Source organism: Manacus candei, unplaced genomic scaffold, assembly GCF_025592945.1.
Source record: "Manacus candei isolate 608988 ecotype Guabito, Panama unplaced genomic scaffold, ASM2559294v1 h1tg000022l, whole genome shotgun sequence".
In the NCBI taxonomy this organism is placed as follows: domain Eukaryota; kingdom Metazoa; phylum Chordata; class Aves; order Passeriformes; family Pipridae; genus Manacus; species Manacus candei.
Window position 1 is genome coordinate 6,305,511 of NW_026138070.1, and position 21,235 is coordinate 6,326,745.

At 46.5% G+C, this 21,235-nt stretch overlaps 1 protein-coding gene and 1 long non-coding RNA gene across 9 annotated transcripts; one reads left to right on the forward strand and one right to left on the reverse strand.

The window, feature by feature from the left end:
• Positions 1-386: 386 nt before the first annotated feature.
• NADK (NAD kinase) lies at positions 387-20,160 on the reverse strand. Of its 7 annotated transcripts, XM_051786453.1 has the most exons (13): positions 18,857-19,025; positions 15,046-15,222; positions 14,551-14,764; positions 11,559-11,642; positions 8,679-8,808; positions 7,988-8,096; positions 7,656-7,741; positions 7,250-7,352; positions 6,690-6,841; positions 6,116-6,215; positions 4,975-5,132; positions 4,716-4,798; positions 387-3,629 (listed from the first exon to the last, which is right to left on the reverse strand). In XM_051786453.1, exons 3-13 carry the CDS (start codon positions 14,721-14,723, stop codon positions 3,482-3,484), a joined length of 1,326 nt encoding a protein of 441 aa, XP_051642413.1. In that variant the 5' UTR covers positions 14,724-14,764; positions 15,046-15,222; positions 18,857-19,025; the 3' UTR covers positions 387-3,481. The 7 variants fall into 7 exon arrangements, with proteins under 7 accessions (XP_051642413.1, XP_051642414.1, XP_051642412.1 ...); XM_051786454.1 differs by lacking the exons at positions 15,046-15,222; positions 18,857-19,025 and adding an exon at positions 20,106-20,160; XM_051786452.1 differs by lacking the exon at positions 15,046-15,222 and having other exon boundaries at positions 18,857-19,024.
• On the forward strand, positions 5,320-5,918 carry LOC127470686 (uncharacterized). Of its 2 annotated transcripts, none has more exons than XR_007904374.1 (3): positions 5,320-5,462; positions 5,623-5,734; positions 5,783-5,918. It is a non-coding gene; the product is annotated as an uncharacterized LOC127470686 (long non-coding RNA). The 2 variants fall into 2 exon arrangements; XR_007904373.1 differs by having other exon boundaries at positions 5,639-5,750.
• Positions 20,161-21,235: the final 1,075 nt, after the last annotated feature.

The following is a 21,235-nucleotide window of genomic DNA, read 5'->3' on the forward strand; positions in this document are numbered from 1 at the left end:
GTGCAAAGCCAAGGACACAACAGGCAATTAAATTGCATTTTCAATCTTTATCTTGCTATCCAAATTATCAGAGGTTATTTGACATCACTGCCCTTGTATTTCTATCCCTGGGCCTTGAAAAACACAGTTAATGTAGCCCAGCTACTCATACACAAGATCTGTTTCATCTTGCACAGCAAATCCAGCATTTCTTTTGAAACTCTTGAGCCCAGACTGTTATCAGACAGGTACCCTCAGAAAAGCCCTGGGTGGTTTTTAGTAAAACAGATGCCCCTGTTCCATGAGACAACGTGTCAAAGCCCACCCTGGACATTTGCTCTCCAAACAACTAACTGTGTGTGTTATTAATCTGATATTCTCCCCCAGTCAAAGTGCTGCTCGACAAATGCAACTTTACAAAAAGATTTTATTGAAAGGATTGAAAAATATTCGTTTTCAACAATATTCAAAACGAGTTCTCAATGCGTTAACAATATGTAACAGGATTTTTCAGCTTTTAAAAATTCAGTACACTGCTTTATTCCGTGCTACACAGTTGTTAATGACTTCAATTTCTACTAGAGGATAATAACTTTTTTTAAAAAAAAAACCCAAATTCATTTCCCAGCTTCCATTTTGGCCCTTTGTAGACTGGAAAGGATCTGCAGGGTACAGGGACACCCACAGACCCCTTGTTTTAGAAACTCCTAATCAGCAAAACCCTATTTATTTTTTTTTTTAGTACAGTTTCAACGAGTTAATTCCAATGAGCTACATCAGCAGAACGAGGTTTTATTGCCAACAAACCGACTGTGCATTTACAGCTTTTTTTTTTTTTTTTTTTCTGGTTCAGCTCTGAGCAAAAAATTCACCCACGTGACAGCAGCTGGGCATGAAAACCCCAGTTGCTGCTCGGCCTCACTCTCCTGCTTGGGAATTACAGTTTGGGAACTACAGCTCGTGGATTAAAAGCCTTGCCCAGGGACTTTGTACACTCAGATAAGTCTGAGAGGCCTGAGCACAGCCTGGGCCGTGCTTGGACACAGAGCAGTTGGGAGAACTGGGATCAAGGCAGATTTTGGAAGGAAAAATCAAGCCCCAAGCCAGCCCTGCCTCGGGTGGGTGATGCAGCTCTGCCTTGGCTGAGCAGACACCCAAAAACCTCCTCAGCAGGGAGTGCTCCCCAAGCAAAACTGCAGCAGCCTCAGAGCCAGCAGTGCAGCTGCAGTGGGTGATAAACTGAAAGAATAAATTCAAAAGCCAACCCCTAACGTAGATCTAAAGTAGTTCAGTACACTTTGATTACAGATTCCATGACCTGTGCACTCTGAAAATCAAAAGTCCGGCCACTTAGTCAAGAATAGCTTTACTATTATAAAAAGCATAAATAAAAAGTGCTGAATATAGTTTTATCTTTAAAAAAATACTAGATAAGGCTCATAAATCATTTCACCTTGCCTCTGCAAAATGATTCCCACTTCCTAGTGTGCCTAGAACTCCACTCCTTTTCCACCTCACCAGCCATTTCCCCATACCCTGTTCCTTCTCTCAATTATTGCATGTTTAAATAAAATAGTTTCAAAGCAAAAAAGCCTGACACTTCTACAGTTCAAAAAGTAAACAGTTATCAAATAACTGGATACTCCACCCAGCAAACCCGTAAGCAGCTTCAAAAACAGTGATAAAGCAATTACTGCAGATTCAAGTGAAAGAGAAATCCCAAAAGCTTACCTGGGTCTTCTCCCAGGTACCACAAAATCCGTCTGTTTAGACCAAATCAGACCAATATTCTATTTTACAGCATTTACAAACCGAGTGTTCGTTTCTACCAACACACTTTCACTGTGATTTGAATCGTTAACCAAGAGCTTGCTTCTCTTTTATGGCAAAGTGCTCTCACCTGGATTGAATGAACTCAGACTAGGGCAGCACCCAGAATGGATGAGACATTATTCAGACCATCAGAGGACAAGAGGCCAGGCAGGGTCTGGGAATGAACACCCTTCCCATCTCCACTTTGGACCACAGAAACAACGTAAGACGATCAGGGAAAGTTCACCAGAGCTCCTCGCTCTGTTTCCAAGGAAATCCCACCTCAACCAGGAAACCAATTCCACTGCAAGACTCAAACTGCAACAGCTCCTGCCCACTCCTTCACCAGCCGAGGCAGCAAGACTGAAAAATGCTAAAGTTTGGGTAATTAATGATCATGAGACTGCACCACAGAGAACATAAATGTAAACATTATCCTGGGGTTTGCTGGTTCTCAGGTAAAGTACAGGGCAAACCCTTTTTTATTTTTTTTTCCCCCCCAACCAGTTCTTCCGTTGGGTTTTTTTGTTTTTTTTTTGTTCTTTCAGAAAAAAGCACAGACGATAAAATATGTACAGAGAGAAGTTAGAAACCTCTGAAAGCATCTTAGAAAAGGAAAAACACGAGACTCAGGATAATCTTGAGCGCTGAAGGCACCGTTGCTACTCCACTGGGAATGTGTCCTCTCCAATTCTCCAGCCACCAGAGCAGTATCCCCCTCCTGTTTCACTCAGCACCAAGAGCTGGAAGGGATATCCATGGAAGTCGAGGGCATTACAGGATATTTTCCTCAAGACAATAGTGGAACTAGACAATGTTGTGGCAATTGAAGTCCAGATTCTTCCTGAACACTTGGAGGACTGTTTTTTTTGGTTTTTTTAAAAACATGGTGGTCTCTAATGCTATTCTAGGGAATCAAACAAAAAGAATTAGAGAAACACAACACGTGGATGATTCCCAGCAGCAGGAACTGCAGAGCTCTAAAAGCAGCTCAGCTACAAAACCAGAGATAGCTGCAATAACTAATAATATTTGTGGGTATTTCCACAGTGCTGACAGCCAAGGGTCAGCCACTGTTCAAATGGGCACAAGAGACAGAAATGTATACAGAAAAAATAGATACTTTTTTGTGCTAGTTCCATCTGTCAATAAAAAACATCCTCCAGGGGTGTTTCTTCAGCGTGTCACATCTCAGAGTAAGAGTATTTTCTGGGCCAGATGTATTTAAGCTAACAAAGAGGAGAGATTATCTTTTTTTTTTTTTTTTTTTTTTTAAAGAAAACTTCTTAGAGCCTTTATATTTGTAGCAGTCTTCAACGGAATTACAAATATACTGAATAAACCAGGCTGTTTTAATGCCACTCTCCTGGGGTGTATCTACATTCATGCCCTTGGTAAGGGAGAGGTTACAATCAAAGCTGCAGATGTGGCTGTCGCTCTCAATCAGAAAGAATCCAGCTTCCAGAAGGAAATTCACCCTGGACTACAACAACCAGAGCCCAATTTCTTCCATCCCTACCCTTGGTTGCACAGGGAGCAGTAACACAATTCCCAGCCAGGGGATCTCACAGATATAAAACCACAACCACAGTGCAGGTCCACGCTGGCAGCCAAAGGCTCCAAAATCCAAGCAGACAGAGGGGATATACTGCCACACTCCATTCCCACGGGTCTGGGGGGATGCAGACACTCAAAATTCTTCTTCCTCCACAGCAAAGTTGTTTTGCTTCTTCCTCACGTTCCAGTGCAGACACTCGGCCAGGCTCTCGAACCAGTCGCTCACGGGGTCTCGGAAGCAGATGGAAGGAAGGGGGTAGCAAGAGGTAGTGATGCTAATACTGCAATAACAACACAGGACAGCCATCAGGCAGGGCAGCAAACAGCACTCTGGGCAAAACCAGAGCTACTCCTGAGCTAACACAGCCCCACAGCCACCAGCCTGGGAGAACAAGAGCTCCCCCAGCCCAGCTGTGACCGGGACTAGGGCTCGGCTCAGCACAGCAAAGCCAGGGCTGGGAACGGCTCCCAGCTGCACTGTGGGCACCTTCTGGCACTGTGAGAACACTGAACACAGCCCAGGATGCCCTGCAGCCCCTCTGCTGCTCTTCACATCAACCCCACAGTGACACAGGAACACCCAAGTGGCCACCTTGGCCTTTAAGTTTCAAGTTTTAACTATAAGCAACAGCACTGAGAGTCCAGAAACTAAAACAGGGCCAAACCTCATGTTTGAAACCTTCTTGCTCTCCTGAACTACTCTAAAGATGTTTCTATATTCTACAGAACTACTTTAAAGATGTTTCAGCCTCAGAGGAAACACCAGCAGTTCAGGATGGAGTTATGCCAGCTGTACATTTTCCTTCCTGGCAACTTGTCTGGGCCAAGAGGAAAAAACTCCTCCTGAATGGCAAATGCACCAGTGACCTCCTCACAGCTGCCTTAAACCCCTGAAGTCCCCTCCCATGAGGATGAGCCACCACACACTGCCCATAACACCTGAGGGATCCTCACACTCCTTGTTCTGCTCACTCAAGGCAGGAGCAAGTGAGCACAAGCATTCCCCAGGTTAACACAGCTTAAACCACGTGGAGATTTTCAGCACCACTGTTTACAGGCAGCTCCTGCTGATTTACATCTGCTAGAACTCCCAAGATTTATCTTGAAGTTAAAATTTATAGATTATTTTTAAAGGCATGCCCATCTTCCTTGCCAAGCTTGCAAGGTTCACATGCTCCTGTCTGAACGTTTCACTTGCTTTAATGGGAAGATATAAAGAAACTAAACCCTTTTAGTGCAGTTTGTGCTGTAAGAGGTTTATAAAAGTTTGTTTCTTCACTCTTTTAGCAGATGTCAGAGAATGAGGGAACTGCATGGATCAGGATTTTCCACACTTAGAGATACTACAATCAAAACAAAGGCTTGACCTGTCTCCATGGCATATTTCCTGCCTCTTCCTTCCATCAAAGGAAACCCAGGCTGTGTTCCTGGCATCAGGGGAGAGCATGATCTGAAAGAGAGAAAGGAACTCCACTTCAGGCCCAGAGCATTCCCCAACCCCCCCTGCTTTGGTCCCACTCCCAGGGGTGTTCCTTGACTGCCCACAACACTTATATATATTTATCACAACATATTTACATCTGATGTTTTTGGTTTACAAAGAGAAATCAGAGCGAAGGAGCCAACCTTGAGTTCCACCCCAGCAGGAACCACGATGGGCCTGAAGGACAGGGAGTGTGGGCAGATGGGGGTGATCATGATGGCAGGAACGTTGGGGTGGATCATGGAGGCTCCTGCTGCAGCTGCATACGCCGTGCTGCCCGTGGGGGTGGACACAATGACCCCTGGGGGGGACAAACAGCAAGTTTGGGACTGCACCAGCACCACAGTGGGAGACACAAATCACACAGAAGTGAAAACCAAGCAGAGAGCTCGTCCCTCCCAGCAGAACTGCAGCCTGGAACACACACACAGGGAGAAACTCCCTCCTAATCCCACCTGCCCTGCGGTTGTAGGGGAGTTGCACAAAGTTCTGCATCTCAGGTTACAGGGTTTTGTAACAGTGACTCTCACTTTTTTTAAGGGTAAGAGCTCTGCAGATTAACTCCTGCAGCCTGGGAGCTGAGGCTGTTGGGAGCTGAGGTTGTTGTGAGCTGAGGCTGTTGTGGGCTCAGGTTGTTGTGGGCTCAGGTTGTTGTGGGCTCAGGTTGTTGTGGGCTCAGGTTGTTGTGGGCTCAGGTTGTTGTGGGCTCAGGTTGTTGTGGGCTCAGGTTGTTGTGGGCTCAGGTTGTTGTGGGCTCAGGTTGTTGTGGGCTCAGGTTGTTGTGGGCTCAGGTTGTTGTGGGCTCAGGTTGTTGTGGGCTCAGGTTGTTGTGGGCTCAGGTTGTTGGGAGCTGAGGCTGTTGTGGGCTCAGGTTGTTGTGGGCTCAGGTTGTTGTGGGCTCAGGTTGTTGTGGGCTCAGGTTGTTGTGGGCTGAGGCTGTTGTGGGCTCAGGTTGTTGTGGGCTCAGGTTGTTGTGGGCTCAGGTTGTTTGCCTCCAGCAAATTCCAGACGGTCCAAGCCAATCCTTTCTGAGCTCTTTCTTGCCTTTAGCCCAAACATGTGACACCCAAAGAAACTGCCACTTGCCTCCACAAGCCCAAAAACAAAGCTTACAACACCCAGTTTGTTCACTAACCAATCAACAAGCACACCTATTTCTGCACACTCATCTTTGCTGCCACGGGGGAACTGAAGCTTCAGATTTCATTTCCAGGTGAGGGAATCCTGTAGTTAAATAACCCCAGTGCCCAGCTGAGGAGGGGAGGGATGGAGCCCCAGACTCACCATCTCCCTGCACCGTGGTTATCAGGTGTCCATTCAGAAACACATCCACGTTGGACAGGTAGGAGGAAGGACCACGATCCACCACGACCTCGTTCAGGACCTGCCACGACACCAAACGTTACCCCAGCCTGGCACTGCTGCCCTGGCAAGGTAATAAAGGACAAAGGGAAACAAGTTTTCCAGACCTCCAAAAAATTCAGGCTGATTAACAGTTATTTCCAGAAGCTGGTCACTAGTGGCTTCTCTTTTCATTTATTAAAAAAAAAAAAATTAAAAAAATCTTTGCTGCATCTCACTTCAGAGCTGCTACTTCTGTTTTCAAAAGAGAAGGAAGGTTGGACTCCATCCTGGAGGTCTTTCTGTGAAATTATTGTCAAAGCAAAGCACAGCAGCAGCAGAAATGGGCACCACATCCCCCTCATTCAGTGCCCACCCTGAGTCAGAGCAGCACAGATCAGCCCCACAGTGCTGGGCTAACGAGAGTCAGCTAAAGAAAAGGGGAGAGCCATAATAAAACAAGCACAAAGCAATTCAAAACCAGCATTTGGTTCTTCTGCTTGCTCTGCCCTCTGACCTGATATTGCATAATTTGCTTGCCCACTTCTTTCTCCAGGTTTGCAGACACGACTCCGTTCTCCTCGATCCCGTTCTGGACCGTCAGCTTCTCCCTGTGCTCCTTCACCACCTTCACCTTGAGCCTGCTCCTGAGAACCAGGGCTGCATTGCCTGGGGGTGGAACACACACAAAACCAAGTTAAATGCAGAAAATCCCTTAAATATTCTATATTTGCCTGACTTCTCTGTTTTTAAGCACTGCACTGCTCAGAGAACCAGCACAGAGGCTTCAGAGCTAAACTCTATTTCTATGTTTAGCTGCCATTTAATGTGAGTTCTGCATCATCTTGGACTTGTTTGCTCCACAAAGTTATTTCTGAGCCATTTTCCTTCACAGAACAGCAGCACTGGAAGGGTCAGTGCAGTGCAATACTTCTGTTAATTTAACACACGTTTCCCCAGTCTCAATCTTAAGGGAGAACCCAAATGAGTTAAGAAAATTTAATTCATCTTGAGAAAAAGGTACAGAAAAAAATGTAACAAACAGAAACACCCCAAGCCTTGTCCCCTTAAATTTACCTTCTATAACCTGAGTGACTTGGGACTGAAAATTCTCAAAATTAAATGGAGTAAGAAATCCAAGGGATCCCAGATGAAAAGCCATAACTGGAGGGACACTACCCTATCAATAAAGAAAAGAATCTTAAAGCCACTGAATCAAAGCAATTCACACTTCAACTCGTTGCCTCTAAATATTTTGACTTTCAATTTTATTTTTAATATTAATTTAACGTAACTTTAATATTAATTTAATGTAACTTCAACTGTGCTTAACAAAACCAACACATTTTACATCATTTTCAGAAGGTGAAACAGGAACAAACACCAAAGGACAAATGCTGAATTCGGTAGCAAAGGGGGAAAAACCACTTTCAAATGCTTCAAAAAGAAAAGGTTTACAGGTTTATTTCTCACAGGGACCAACCTGGAAAAGTGAAGAAGCATAAAGCAAGGTCCCATCTCCTCCCAGGCAAATGATAAAGTCTATCTGATTGGAGATATCATCATAATCTGGAAGCAACATCGAACACAAGATATTAGTTCAGTTGTAGCAACACTCTTCATTTCCCAACTAAAACCAGGGGAAAAAAATTCCAAGCTGCAGCACCACAACATTCCCTCACAAACATCAAAAACCCCACAGCTGGGATGGAACAACAAACACTGCCAAAAGACACTTTGGTTTGACAAACCCAACCCAGAGAAACAACCGAGACAAAAAGCAAGAACTGCCCCCTCAGGGAACCACTTCCATACCTTCTCTGAAGGTGCAAAATTTCTTCTTCACTGGTCCAAAATTCTCATCATTAGCTATGGCAGGGTCTTCCAACACCTTTTTTTCTACGTACACTATCATATTGTTCTCCTTGAGAGAGAGACAATAAGCTCATTATTTAACGTCTTAAAATGCCAACACGTTTGACTCTCCCCACAATTTGCATTAGTTTAAAACATTTAAATAATATTATAATGTAATAATATAATGTTATATTATTTAAAATCATATTTATATTTCTAATAATATTTTATGGGAGTGCTCTGCATTTCTTGGTTGTTTTTCCATGTGTGGTTCTAATTCTCACGAGAATTTTGCAGCGTGCACAGACCCATCTAATAAATTAAACTACAGCCTGGAACACAGATTACATGGTGCAGTACCACTGCTGTGTTTGTTTGTTCAGGTCTTCAAGTTTTTTAAATATCCCATTCCCTGTATTTTGGGACTGCAGAAGGAAGTTTTTACTTCACTTTTTTGGTTTTTAGCTTGAAATACTTCAGCACTGATCTTGAGCTCTGAAACAGATTTTACCACATCCAGTGGCAATGGGTGTGAATATTTATATATTACATATATATTTATAATTCTGCCCAAAACAGACTCAGTAATTCAAAGAGGTTTAGATGTAAATTTTTTTCTATGGTAAAACTGGATTTTCCATCTCGTTACCTCGGTCAGGTACACACAAAGCTCCTTGAAAGGCTGCAGCAAACTGGCATCACGGATCTTCTTGATCACAAGGACACTCTTGGGGGGTTTGTTCCACGTCAACCGCTGGCTGGCTGGATCCTGGATGTGCCTGGAGGACAAAAACCCCCCAGTGTCACCCTGACCTGCTCTGACCTGCCAAAAACACACCCAGCCCTCAGCACTGCAAGGAGAGGCAGGAAAATGCAATAATTCACATTGTAATGATGCTCCTGAAACCAATGAGTGCTTTGATATCTGAAGATAACCCAGGATTAAAGTGCTGTAGCTCCTGGCCCTGCTGCCATGTGAACAACGAGGGCAAACAGGGATGGGAACAGGGATGGGAACAGGGATGGGAACAGGGATGGGAACAGGGATGGGAACAGGGATGGGAACAGGGATGGGAACAGGGATGGGAACAGGGATGGGAACAGGGATGGGAACAGGGATGGGAACAGGGATGGGAACAGGGATGGGAACAGGGATGGGAACAGGGATGGGAACAGGGATGGGAACAGGGATGGGAACAGGGATGGGAACAGGGATGGGAACAGCAACCCCACAAAAGCTCTCAGATCAAACCCTTCCACTGCCACCTCCCCTGCTCCCCTCCAGCCTGTTCCAGTGCTCTGCCCTCTTCAGCCCACTCAAAATAAGGAGAAACACTCAATCAGAGGATCAGAAAAAAGCTACAGCATAATTTCCTCCCCCCCTCCATTGAACACTGTAAGTCAAACAGCTTAATGTAAATTTAAAATTCATTTTAATGCCTATATTCTATATACAAGTACAGTAGAAACTAAGTTAATGCAGGAGTCTAATATCAATAAACCTGACAAGAACTGAAGTTTGCAGCACTGATTTCACTGGATAAGCCCAGAACCAGTTCCAACTTCATTCAGACAGAAGCCACTCTGCTTGCTTTGAGCTGTACTCACCAATTCCACGGAGTTCTACTAAATGAAACGTTACTCCTAACACACTTTAAGATCTTCATGTTTCTCTCCAGGAGTCAAGTAAATGCAACAGCTCCAAAAAAGTCAAGGGCTGAGGCTTTTATCACTTAATCAATAAACTGTGACCTCAGAAGAAAACATTTTTCTCTGAAAAATGTTTCTCCCTATGAAGTGTTGCAATCAGTCCCAATAAAAAGCAGTGAGGCTTCACAGAAAAATCCCCTGTAAAACAGTTTATTCCGGATCTTCAGAGGCAAGATTTCATCAGGAAAACCCCATTTCAAAAAAGAGCTTTAAAAGTAGGTATTTGACTTCCCCTTTCTCTCAAAGAGCACAACCACCTGATCCTTTTTTCACTGAGCCTTCATTCAGTTCATCGTAACAGCCTTCAGAAAGCAGGTTTGCAAGCTCTGGTGCTGATGGTCATATTGAGAGAGACACCAAGACCTTCACTGACTTCTGCCTGTACTCAATTTTCTGTTAAAAAATCCCTCCCAGCGAAGGGAGTTTAACAATATTATCGATTACACAAGAGAAAAAAAACAAAACAAAACAAAACAAAAAAGGTTTTGCTTGTTTTTCAGAAGATCCAACAAAACCTCGGGTGCGGTAAGAAAAGGCAATTTACAGTTTGGTCCTCCAACAGTCCCTCAGTTCAGGCACCTTTGCTCCCCAGCTCTCCTGCCCAGGCAGCTTTTCCCTGGCACGTGTCACCCACAGGCTCTGCAGCCCAGGGCTCCTGTCCCTGGTTTATATCCCTTGTCCTGGGCCAGCCCCTGGGAGGAGCTGCTCCCCCACAGCCAGGTGAGGGAACACAGCCCAGGCGGGGTTTGAGCTGAACTCAGCTCTGCAGGGCACCTTTTACACCACACACAAGGAATGAGGAAGCTCAGGGTGCCCTCACCTGAGCCACACCTGCCTGGGGAGGGTTTGGGTGCCACCAGTGTTCTGAGGAACATCACCATCTACTGATGGAAAGGTTTGGGTGCCACCAGTGTTCTGAGGAACATCACCATCTACTGATGGAAAGGTTTGGGTGCCACCAGTGTTCTGAGGAACATCACTATCTACTGATGGAAAAGTTTGGGCAGGTAAATATTGATTTAAATACCTCACGCTTCATGGAGAGAGCAAAGAAATAAAACCTTTTAAAGGGACAAAAATCACGGGATCGCAGAACGGTTTGGGTTGGGGGGAACTGAGAGGTCACCCAGTTCCCTTCCCATGGGCAGGGACACCTTCCACTAGCCCAGGTTGCTCAAACCCAGCCTTGGACACTCCCAGGGATGGGGCAGCCACAGCTTCTCTGGGCAACCTGTGCCAGGGCCTCCCCACCCCAAAATCAGGGACTCCTGCCTTGGTCAAACCCTGACATTCCTCGTTTGACCAAGACACCATTTCCTGAGTATATAACACATGGTGTAAAAAGCAACACTTGATACCACCCAACCTACGAAATTAAAATGTTTATTTGCCCACTCAGCAGACACCAACCCTTCCTTTCACACTGATCAGCAGTCTGAAAGTAAGCTTGCCCTAACAATATTCATACAGGGAAAGTGCCAGAGATCAAATACAAAAAACTCAAACTACCCTTTCTAACATCATCACCGAGGGAGGGAGAAGCCTTTCCTCAGATTCCACAGCACACAGAACAATTCCTCTCCCTCTCCTCGAGCTGTCCTGAAGGATTTTTGTTCCCCTGAGTTTACAGTGATTAAAGTTGCCATTATTGACCCCAAACTGTGGGTTGCAGATCGTGCCAGTCTGGCAGAGCAGCCCCAGGATGGCAAGGAAGCGACACGAAAACCTCCAAACATCAGGTAAAAACACACACACGGTGCTGGTTGGGGGGTGAGGAGTGGGCAAGCAAACTTCTCTTTGCCCCAGAATGAGCACTTACATAATGGTTTTAGGGTTTTGCAGCATACAGGCCTTTGGTCCAAACGTGGTCACTGGGCATGGTCCGTGCAGGGAGCGCGTCCTCCTGAAGGGACAAAAAAAACAAACAACCAGTGAATAAAAGAAATCTGGGCACATTTGGCTCCACAGCCACCAAAACCACTTCTCTGGAACAGCTGCACTAAGAAATACAGGGCAAAGTGCATTTCTTAACCCTACATTTATTGTTACCGTTTCATTTTGCAGGTATTAACTCTCACATTTCAGGTGTCTGCACCAGCTTGGCTGCTGCAGGCACAGCAACAATACTTTTTTTCCTCTCTTCCTTTAAGATGTAGATCTTACCTGAAAGCACACATCTTTAGAATGACTAAACCTGGTGTAAATGCATGGAAAATGGCTCGGTGAGGGCTCTTCATCTCAAAAATGTCCATGCATTAGGTCTCCCAGTGTGTGCCCTGACAAGCATTTTCAGTGAGATCTCCAACACCAAGGCAAGTCCTTCAAACTCTTTTGCCACAGTGATGCATGTCCTGGTTATTTAAACACCTTCTTGTTGTTTAAATCTTGGCACTCAATAAATTAATGAAATGCAAATCCTTCAGTTCTACATGGAGATATCTGCAGTACCAGGCTACAGTTTTGAACAGATTGAAAAAAATGCTTTTTTCTCCCCCTATTTATTTATCTCATGTGATCTTTGCCTTCCAACAAACAGGAGCTCTGAGGTGTCATTTATGCTCAAAATGAAGACAGGAGAACACAGGGTTACTCCTGGCTCCAGGACGGGATTATTTGGAGCGAGTCAGAACTCACCTCCCTCCCACTTCCCTCAGCAAATCTGGAAAGGGGAGCAAAACTTGATCATGGAACTGTTGAAATGTTCTGTGAGTGCTCCCAGAATTATTCCATTAAAAAGAAGGGGGAAACATGCCTTTCCTGTGCTTAATTCACTTACCCCACTGCTTGGCAGCCACCATCATTACTGCACTGCCTTCTACTGTGTGTGTTATAAAGCAGCTCAGGCCAGCCCTGTGACTCACTCTTAGAGCTAAAAAAAAAACCCTCAGAAATCTAATAAAAATCAAAACCAGATCACAGGTTACAAATACATATAATTAAGGAATAACAGCAACATCTTACTTGTTCCAGGTCTAACAAAATGTGAGCGCCCAAGATCCGACTTCCCACCGTGAAAACAGAAATTACATTCGTTTCTCAAATAATTTTTTTTCCATCTGTAAGGCCAGGCATGACTAACCCAGTCAGATAAGAGCATTACTAAGTGTTTTATAAAGTTTACCTTATCTACATTAAAGCAGAAAAATGAGCAAGGACTGACATAACGAGGGATTAACGTGTGTGCCAACACGAGCAATTACACCTGAAATCAGGAGAGTTAAATAACGCCCTGGCACAACATCACCTCCCACTTCTTGCCCCACTCAAGCTTCTCCCAGATAACTGTCATTTTTTGCCTTCTTTCAACACAGGTTGAAAGAATTCCAGGCCCCTCCCAGTAACTGGAATTCTGATCCCACATGAGGCCTCAAATATCCACGTCCAACCTTCAGGACATTCCAGCAATGAATCAATACTTGGTGTAACTTCTCATTGAGGTTTCACTTGGGTTTATTATTTACTCAATAAAATGCCTGCACTGAATTTAAAGTTATCTGTAGTCAGTCTCTGCTAGGAATGAGCAGCAGTGCCCTGGAAATTATACATCTTTTAGGAAAATCTGCCTGTCAGTTCAGAGCAGATGGGCAACTCCCTCCATCTGAGCACTCCAGAGGAAGCCTGACAGCACTTCCTGGCAGTCTTGTGACAATTTAGCCCTAAATTGAAGACAGTGAATGACTGCAGAGCATCTTAATGAAGAAAAAAATCTCAGCAGCAATCACCCCAACCCAAACCACAATGCACAGGGGCCCACGAAGATCTCTCCTGGCTGAAAAAGCAGTTATTTAGCCAGAAGATAATACACAAAAATTTGGACCACATGGCCTTTTACACAGGTTGACTGAAGTCTATGTTCATAAAGTGGAGCAGAGGAAGCCCCCCAGTTTTACAGGATGATTTAAAGTCTTATTTATTGACTACACACACCCCACCGTAGCTAGGACAGAACAGTCAGAGCAGAGCCCTCAGCAAACCCCTTCCAGAAGCATTAAACACCCTGAACTCCACACACAGTGTATTTTCCCAACCCTGCAGCCTCTGCAGACTGAGGCTCTCAGTTTGCCTCCCTGCACCCTGTGATGTGCAGCCTCACCCACCCGTGCTCTGCCTCCCAGGGACATTCCTACCAGCGAAGCAGGAACTCTGGATGACATTCCATGGGCTGGGGAACTCCTCTGTGGCTCTGGCCGTGCTTGAGAGGCTCACAGGGCAAGGAAGGTGAAGTTCTGCTGTGCCTTCCACCACAGTAGACCCACTGCTGCCCCAGCACTGCCCAATATTTGCAGAGGGTCCAAAGATCACGGAATCAGAGGTTCCATCACTGTCCACATGACAAGGGCCTTGCAGCAAGAGTGGAAATTTGGCTCAAAGGAACAACTGGAACTTTCTCAGGGCTGGGGAAGTGTCTGCAAACACAAACTGACTGTGCTGCCTCACACAGAACCTAAACACTCACACAGGTTTTAACACAGCCCTAGAGCTCTGCCTAGTGGAAATAAAAGCAGCACTAGAACATTTGTAAAGATTTGCAGGAGTGTCTCTGCTGTTGATTTGTGCCTTTTTTTTTTTTTTTTTTTGAGACTATGAACTCTCAGACACCTGTTTAGACAGCCAGGCCACTTTTATTAATTATTATTAACTACATTATTATATTGTTTTTCTTAGTTTACCCCCCACCTTCAACTTCCTGCCCTTGCTTTGGAAAACCAACCTCCTGAGGTGCGTTTTAGGGTTATACAAAAGCAGTGAAAACTAAAATCCAGCTAAATGGATCTATTTTAGCAGGAAGAGGAAGAAGCAGGAGCTTGTACCGGAATTCTTTGGTGCTTCCCAGGGCTGGTGAAGCCGACAGACTTCGTGACTTGGACCGGCCCCGGCTGGTGTTGCCCCACTCCTCGTCATCGTGACAGGCTGAGCAGTGATAGCCAGAGTCTGAGCTGCCCTCAGCCTTGCTGGCACACAGCTTCTCCCGACTCATCTCCATCCTGGAAGCCAAGGAGCCTCAGCCAGAGAGAAATTCGATCCCTGGGGAAAAAAACACAGGGAGAAAAAAAAAAAAAAAATCTCGGTATTAGCAAAGCTAAAGGGGCTCCCCTTCAAATTCACATCACTGCTTTAACCCCAGGCTCGGCTGACACAGCCCCCCTCTTCTCTCAGCAGTTCAAGTGCTGGACACCAAAAAATTACTGGAGTTGTGCTTAACAACAAAAAGTGACTGGAACTGCCCCTGCTGCCAAGATGAGCCGCGTGGTTTGGGTGATTTCCCTGCTTTCTGCAGCCCCTGCTCCATGCTCAGCATCACTCACCAAGAAGTGCTTCAGGTGGGGTCTTCCCAGTGCCCCCACAGTGGTTTTTTAACTGGTTTTTATTAAAGCTTCTGCAAGAGGAGCTGGGAGGTACATGAAACACCGAGTTCACACCCACTGACAAACACTTCCCCGAAGGATCCCAGTTGGGAAGTTCTTCAAGGTAATCAGGAGACACTGGAATTAAAAATGACCAGTATGTTCCCAGATTTAGAACAGGCTTAGCACAAAGTTGTTTCAAGACCAGCACAGATTCATGTCTTCAGTTACACAAGGGATAAAATGAATTTATTTTTGATACTGAAGAGGAAGGAAAGCTTTAAATATGCGCCAAGGAATGAAGACTCAGGAAAAACTATAAAGTCTCCCATTAGGTGATACATATATTAGACACATAAAACCAGAATACTCTAAGACAGAGCATAAAAAATACCCCTGTCAGAAAATGAAATAGAAATAACCATAATAAACCTCAGCTCTTCATAAAAATCAGGTTAACTCCAAGCTGAGAAGAGAGAAAAACAAGCTGGAGGACAAGTTGGAAGAAAGTTCTTAACTCATTTGTGACAAAACGTGTCCAAAACAAACACGACAAAATAAGGACAAATGTGAAGTATTTCACTTCCACCAATAACCAGCAAAAACAGAAGATAAACAGCTGGTTAAAGCCCAGCTCTGCAGAAACAAACCAAACCAAAACCAAACCAAAACCCAAACTTGAAATAACTGCAAAAGTTCCAGAAATCTCGTATGTAAGTTCTCATTACTTGAAGTGAACGGAACCAGCCTTATCAGAATATAAATAGAAACCAACTTTCAGGGTATGGACAAACACCAAACTATAAACAAATAGTATCCAAGGACAGCAGCCCAGAGGAACAGCACATTCCTCAAGGCACTGGATTCTGAGACAGGGAAAAAAGTTGGTTCGTTAAAAACCTGCAGATGTTTTTCAAAGTTTCATCCCTTTGGATGCACTTCCCACTTTGTCCTGTGCAGAGGGGAACTGAGCACCCCTGAAACCTTTAAAATGGGCTGTGGCTTTGGAAAACAGTCACAGAATGATGATGTTTGGCTGAAAAATCCCCAGAGGGTGACACACCCCACGATTTTACAGGTGCTGTTTCCCAGCATCCCAACTTCCAGGCAACAAAACCACCGATAAAATGCAGCTGGAATTTCAGACCCAGCACTGGCTCCTTACTGAATGAGACAGAACCACCAGCTAATCAAATTAAAAAGGACTTCTGCTCCTGCTGCAGCTCAATCACCCCCACAGACAGGTACAATTACTGCCACCATCAATAATTTATAACATCCTGCACTTGCAGAGGCATCAAAGTTTAGCTGTGGGTTACTCATTGCTCAGCGTCACCCGTGACCAGCACTTGGGAAATCCTCATTTCAACACATTCATAACTCCTCATAACTAAGACTGGGGAAAAAATGTACCTCTATTTTGAGACAATTTAAACTCAATGTAAAGCTTGTGCCAGTTAGGCGACTAAGGGGGGAGGGCAGAGAACAATAATTTATATAATAAGCAATAAGCAAGGAGTGTTTCCATGTGACTTTGATTGAATTATGCTCATCTGACAGATGCTGACACTAAAGAAAATCAGATTAGCACAAAAGTGGAAGTAAGAAGGTGCACAGACCTACTAAATACAGCCTAAGAACTCCCTCCATGTAATACTTTCCAATTCAGGCTGTTTTAACTACAGCTTGCACCGTGCACTGTTTAATTAACGTTCCCTCACAAGACCTTTATTAAATAAGCAGACTTGACATAAGGACAAAACTATCACTGAACAGCTTCCAGGACTGGATCCAAAGACTTTTAAACACATGTTAACAAAGCAATGAAAAGGTTGCTCTGCTTTAAGTCATGTCAAGAATTTTAAAAATTTAAGAAAAAAAAAAAACTAAGGAAAACAACATTGCAGAATGAAGGACAATTGAGGAACTGTCAACATTTAGTATTAAATATCTGTGATGGTGACACAGGAACCAGGTGAATCACCTCTCACATGGATCCAACTGCAGTTTTACTGTAGTTTCCCACCTCACATTTCTCTGCCTCTGTGAATTAACACTCCCATGAAGAGGTTTCATCAAACCATCTTTATATAGAGGAACACAAGGCCATCACATCCCCAGAAGGAGCATAAGGCTGCAAATCACCAGGGGACTTAATTTTATTTTTTAATGACCTGTTATTTCTTAACAAACTCTCCCTGTCAAAGGCTCTGCCCTCTCTGGTTACAGGGTCAGTGCAGGTCCATCCCCACCAGATCCTCACACACCTTCAAGGCTGCAGCATTTCTAATTTCCTAGACTCTGAACAGGTATTCAAAACCCCTTATTTTGTACCTTGTATTAAGACTAAAGAGGACAACATTCTATCCAAAACTGCTACCACTCACCCCACTGCTACAGAGCTCTGTCTGCTGGATCGCTTAGTTCTGTGGAGGTTTTTTTATGTTATATTTGGCTGAAGGAAGCACTGCAAGAGAGGTTTACCTGCCTCTGACTCTTTCCCCAGGGCACTAAACCCCCCTCTCACACGCAGAAAAAGGAACAAGTGTATCAGACAGCCAAAACTTCCTCTTGGTTTGGTTCAGAACTTCGCATTTTCGTGGGTCTGAACAAGCCCAATCCCTCTCTGACAGCAGCTGCAATTCATCCGCCCGGGTTTTGATTACACACCCAAATGCTATTTCTACCAAAAACCAGACGGTGTGACCATCACGTGTGCGACACTCGGGCAAAACAAGCCCGTTTGTTAACCCTTCCACCCCAAAACACCCCCCGACAGCACCACGGGCGCGGCATTAACCCCCCGAGCCCACCGCCCGGCTCTGAGCCGGACCCGCACCTCCGGGATGAGCTGTTATCCCTGCGGGAAGCTGTTATCCCTGCGGGATGAGCTGTTATTCCTCCGAGATGAGCTGTTATCCCTTCGGGATGAGCTGTTATCCCCGCGGGAAGTGTCCCGCCCCGGCGTTCCCGGTGGGGAACATTCCTGGGTCTGCCGGAGCTCCCGGGGAGCCCGAGAGGGATGCGGGATGAGGATGCGGGATGGGGATGCGGGATGGGGATGCGGGATGGGGATGCGGGATGGGGATGCGGGATGGGGATGCGGGATGGGGATGCGGGATGGGGATGCGGGATGAGGATGCGGGATGGGGATGCGGGATGGGGATGCGGGATGGGGATGCGGGATGGGGATGCGGGATGGGGATGCGGGATGGGGATGCGGGATGGGGATGCGGGATGGGGATGCGGGATGGGGATGCGGGATGGGGATGCGGGCACGTGGGATGGAGATCTGAGCGGCCCCGGCGGGGACAGAGGGACACGCACCGGGGCAGGACAGGCACCGTGGGGACAGGACACGGGCTGGGGACCCGCACCGGGGGGACAGACGCCCATGGCCGGGACACACGGACACCGGGACACACCCGGGGGAAAAGAGAGACACGCACAAGGGACACGCGAGCAGCGGGGGGACAGAGGGACACACCCGCACCAGGGGGAGAGAGGGACACGCACCGGGACACATTGCACCGGGGGGGACAGAGGGACCCACACCGAGGGGGACAGAGGGACCCGCACCGGGGGGACCCACGGACACCGGGGGGACAGAGGGACCCGCACCGGGGGGGACAGAGGGACCCGCACCGAGGGGACAGAAGGACCCGCACCGGGGGGACAGAGGGACCCGCACCGAGGGGACAGAGGGACGCGCCCCGCTCCCCCCGGCCCGGCCGCGCTCCTGCGCGGGTGGGCGTGCGCGGTCCGGACTCACCGCGGGCGGTGTCTCAGCGGCGGTGCGGGCTGTGCGGGCGGTGCGGGCGGTGCTGAGCGCCGTGCCGGGCGCTGTGCCGGGCGCTGTGGCGGGCGCGGGGCGGTCGGTGCGGGGCGCGGGCCCGGCGCTCCCTGCGCGCCTCCATCGTCCCGTCCCCGCCTCCCCGCGCGCAGGCGCGGAGCCGCCCGGGCCCAGCGCGCAGGCGCGGCGGCTGCGCGAGGCCGCCCCCCCCCCCCCCCCCCCAAACTCCCTCATGGCTGGTTGATCGCCCCGATATTTATTAATTAATTAATCGGGCATGGTCGGGTTTGTATAGTGGCCAACAGTGCGATCCCGCACGGGTGCGGGTACACGCGCGGGAGAGGTGCCGGCTGTGGGACATGGAGCAGCTCCCCTCCAACCACCCCACCACCCCCAGCTGAAATAGAGAATGAAATAAAATATTAGATATTTAGCTATGAAGGCGTGACTTTGCAAAATGTAAAACTGCTTAAAAGTCTCTGACCGAACTGTGGGCAATTGAGATAAAAAGCTTAGAGAATGGGGAAGGCTTTTTAGCACGTAGAGAGGGGTGGGGAACCTGAAACTGCTTGAAGTGATAAAACTTTACGTAACTACTCTATAATGGTAAGAATAGGAGGTAAAACTAAGTGCCTATTTAGATAAAACAAACTGCAAAGGAGTGTATGCGTATTAACCTGTAACTGTTTGAAGTGATAAAACTTTACGTTAACTACTCCATAATGGTAAGAATAGGAGGTAAAACTAGATGTCTATTTAGATAAGACAGACTGCAAAAAGAGTGTGTGTAAAGATAATTTTGAGCTTGCTACTTTCAAACTGTATAAAAGGCTATGTTATTTCTCGGCTCGGCGGAGTGCTCTGGGGGAGAACACCTGCCCCTTTGCATTCCCCAGCCGTAATAAAGGTGCTTTTCAGATTGGCGGAGGTTTCTTTGAATCACAGCCATCATCTCCTCAGACCATCTCCCCTCCAACCATCATCTCCTCCAACCTTCTCATTTCCAACTATCTCCCCTCTGACCATCTCCCTTCTGACCATTCCACCTCTACCCATCTCCCCTCTGACCCTCTCACTCCAGACCATCTCCCCTCCAACCATCACCTCCTCCAACCATCCCACTTCCAACCATCATCTCCTCTGACCATCTCCCCTTGAACCATCATCTCCTCCGACCCTCTCCCCTCAGTCACAGTCACCCCCGACCATCCCCCCATGTCCCCCCTACCTGCACTCCCAGGACAGGCACAGTTTGCACACCCGCTTGTCTCCCTGTGTCCTGTGCCCTCCAGCTCCCACCACGCCTTCCCCTCCCTTTGCCAAGGGTGTAGCTGTTGGCACAGCTCACCCACACCCTCCTCACATCTCCCTCAATACCTGTCCTGAACTTTTACCCTCAAGTGGCCTGACATCATCAGTTAAATTCTCTTTCTGGTACAAACCCTCTGTTTGACAACACACATTAGTGTGTCAGAGTCACTCAAATACAGGCAGAAGGTGCTGAAATGGAGGAAACCATTTTCTGGTCTGTACTTGATCTGGAAAAACAAAAGGCATCTGGTTTCAGTCCCTTGAAATCACCAGGAGCTTTGTCACAGAAAACCAGATCCTCCAACAGAGGCAGGATCAAGCCCCTGCATAGATGCCAACAGTAAAAGACTCCTTCAGTTACCAAACCCAGGCAGGTTTTCTAATTCCTAAATTGCATCTCAAACCAATAGTACTTTAAAGAGATCACAGACTCAGTGGATAAATCACATCAGGACAAAGCCACAAAGAGAGAACAAGTTACCCCATGTGAGAATGTGGCAATTGGGGATTTTGTTTTCTCCTTCATGTAGGAGTTTGTTTTCGAGAAACTGGAAGCTGTAAACAACTGACAGTCAGCAAACGCTGAGACAAACTTGAAAAAGAGGAAGCAGTTGCTACATGTGGGAAAATTCCATAGGCCAGGTTACATCACTTGTGAAAGTCCAGGGGTTTGAGTTAAAATGTCACTTCAGTCCTTCTTGCTCAGCCCAGTCTGCAAGGAATTAAGGCAACAACACAGTGCTATGGAGTTAATGATGTCTCAGGGTCTCAAATGTCTTTAATGAGGTGGAAGAGATTCCCAAACTGTGAAGGGACACCAGAACATGACACTGGGCAGGAACTCAGTGCTCAGTTTTACAGGGTCAAAGCATTAACCTGAAGTCTGCAGCAAAACATTCCAGATGAGAGGAGCTTGGACACCTCTGTGAGCCACATCTGTCCACACCCAGCTACTGCCCAAGGAGTACACTGTCATTTGAGCTGGCTCTTGGCATGGATTTTCCCAAATTCATTAAGAAGAAAGTAATAAATCCCCACTAGAGCCAT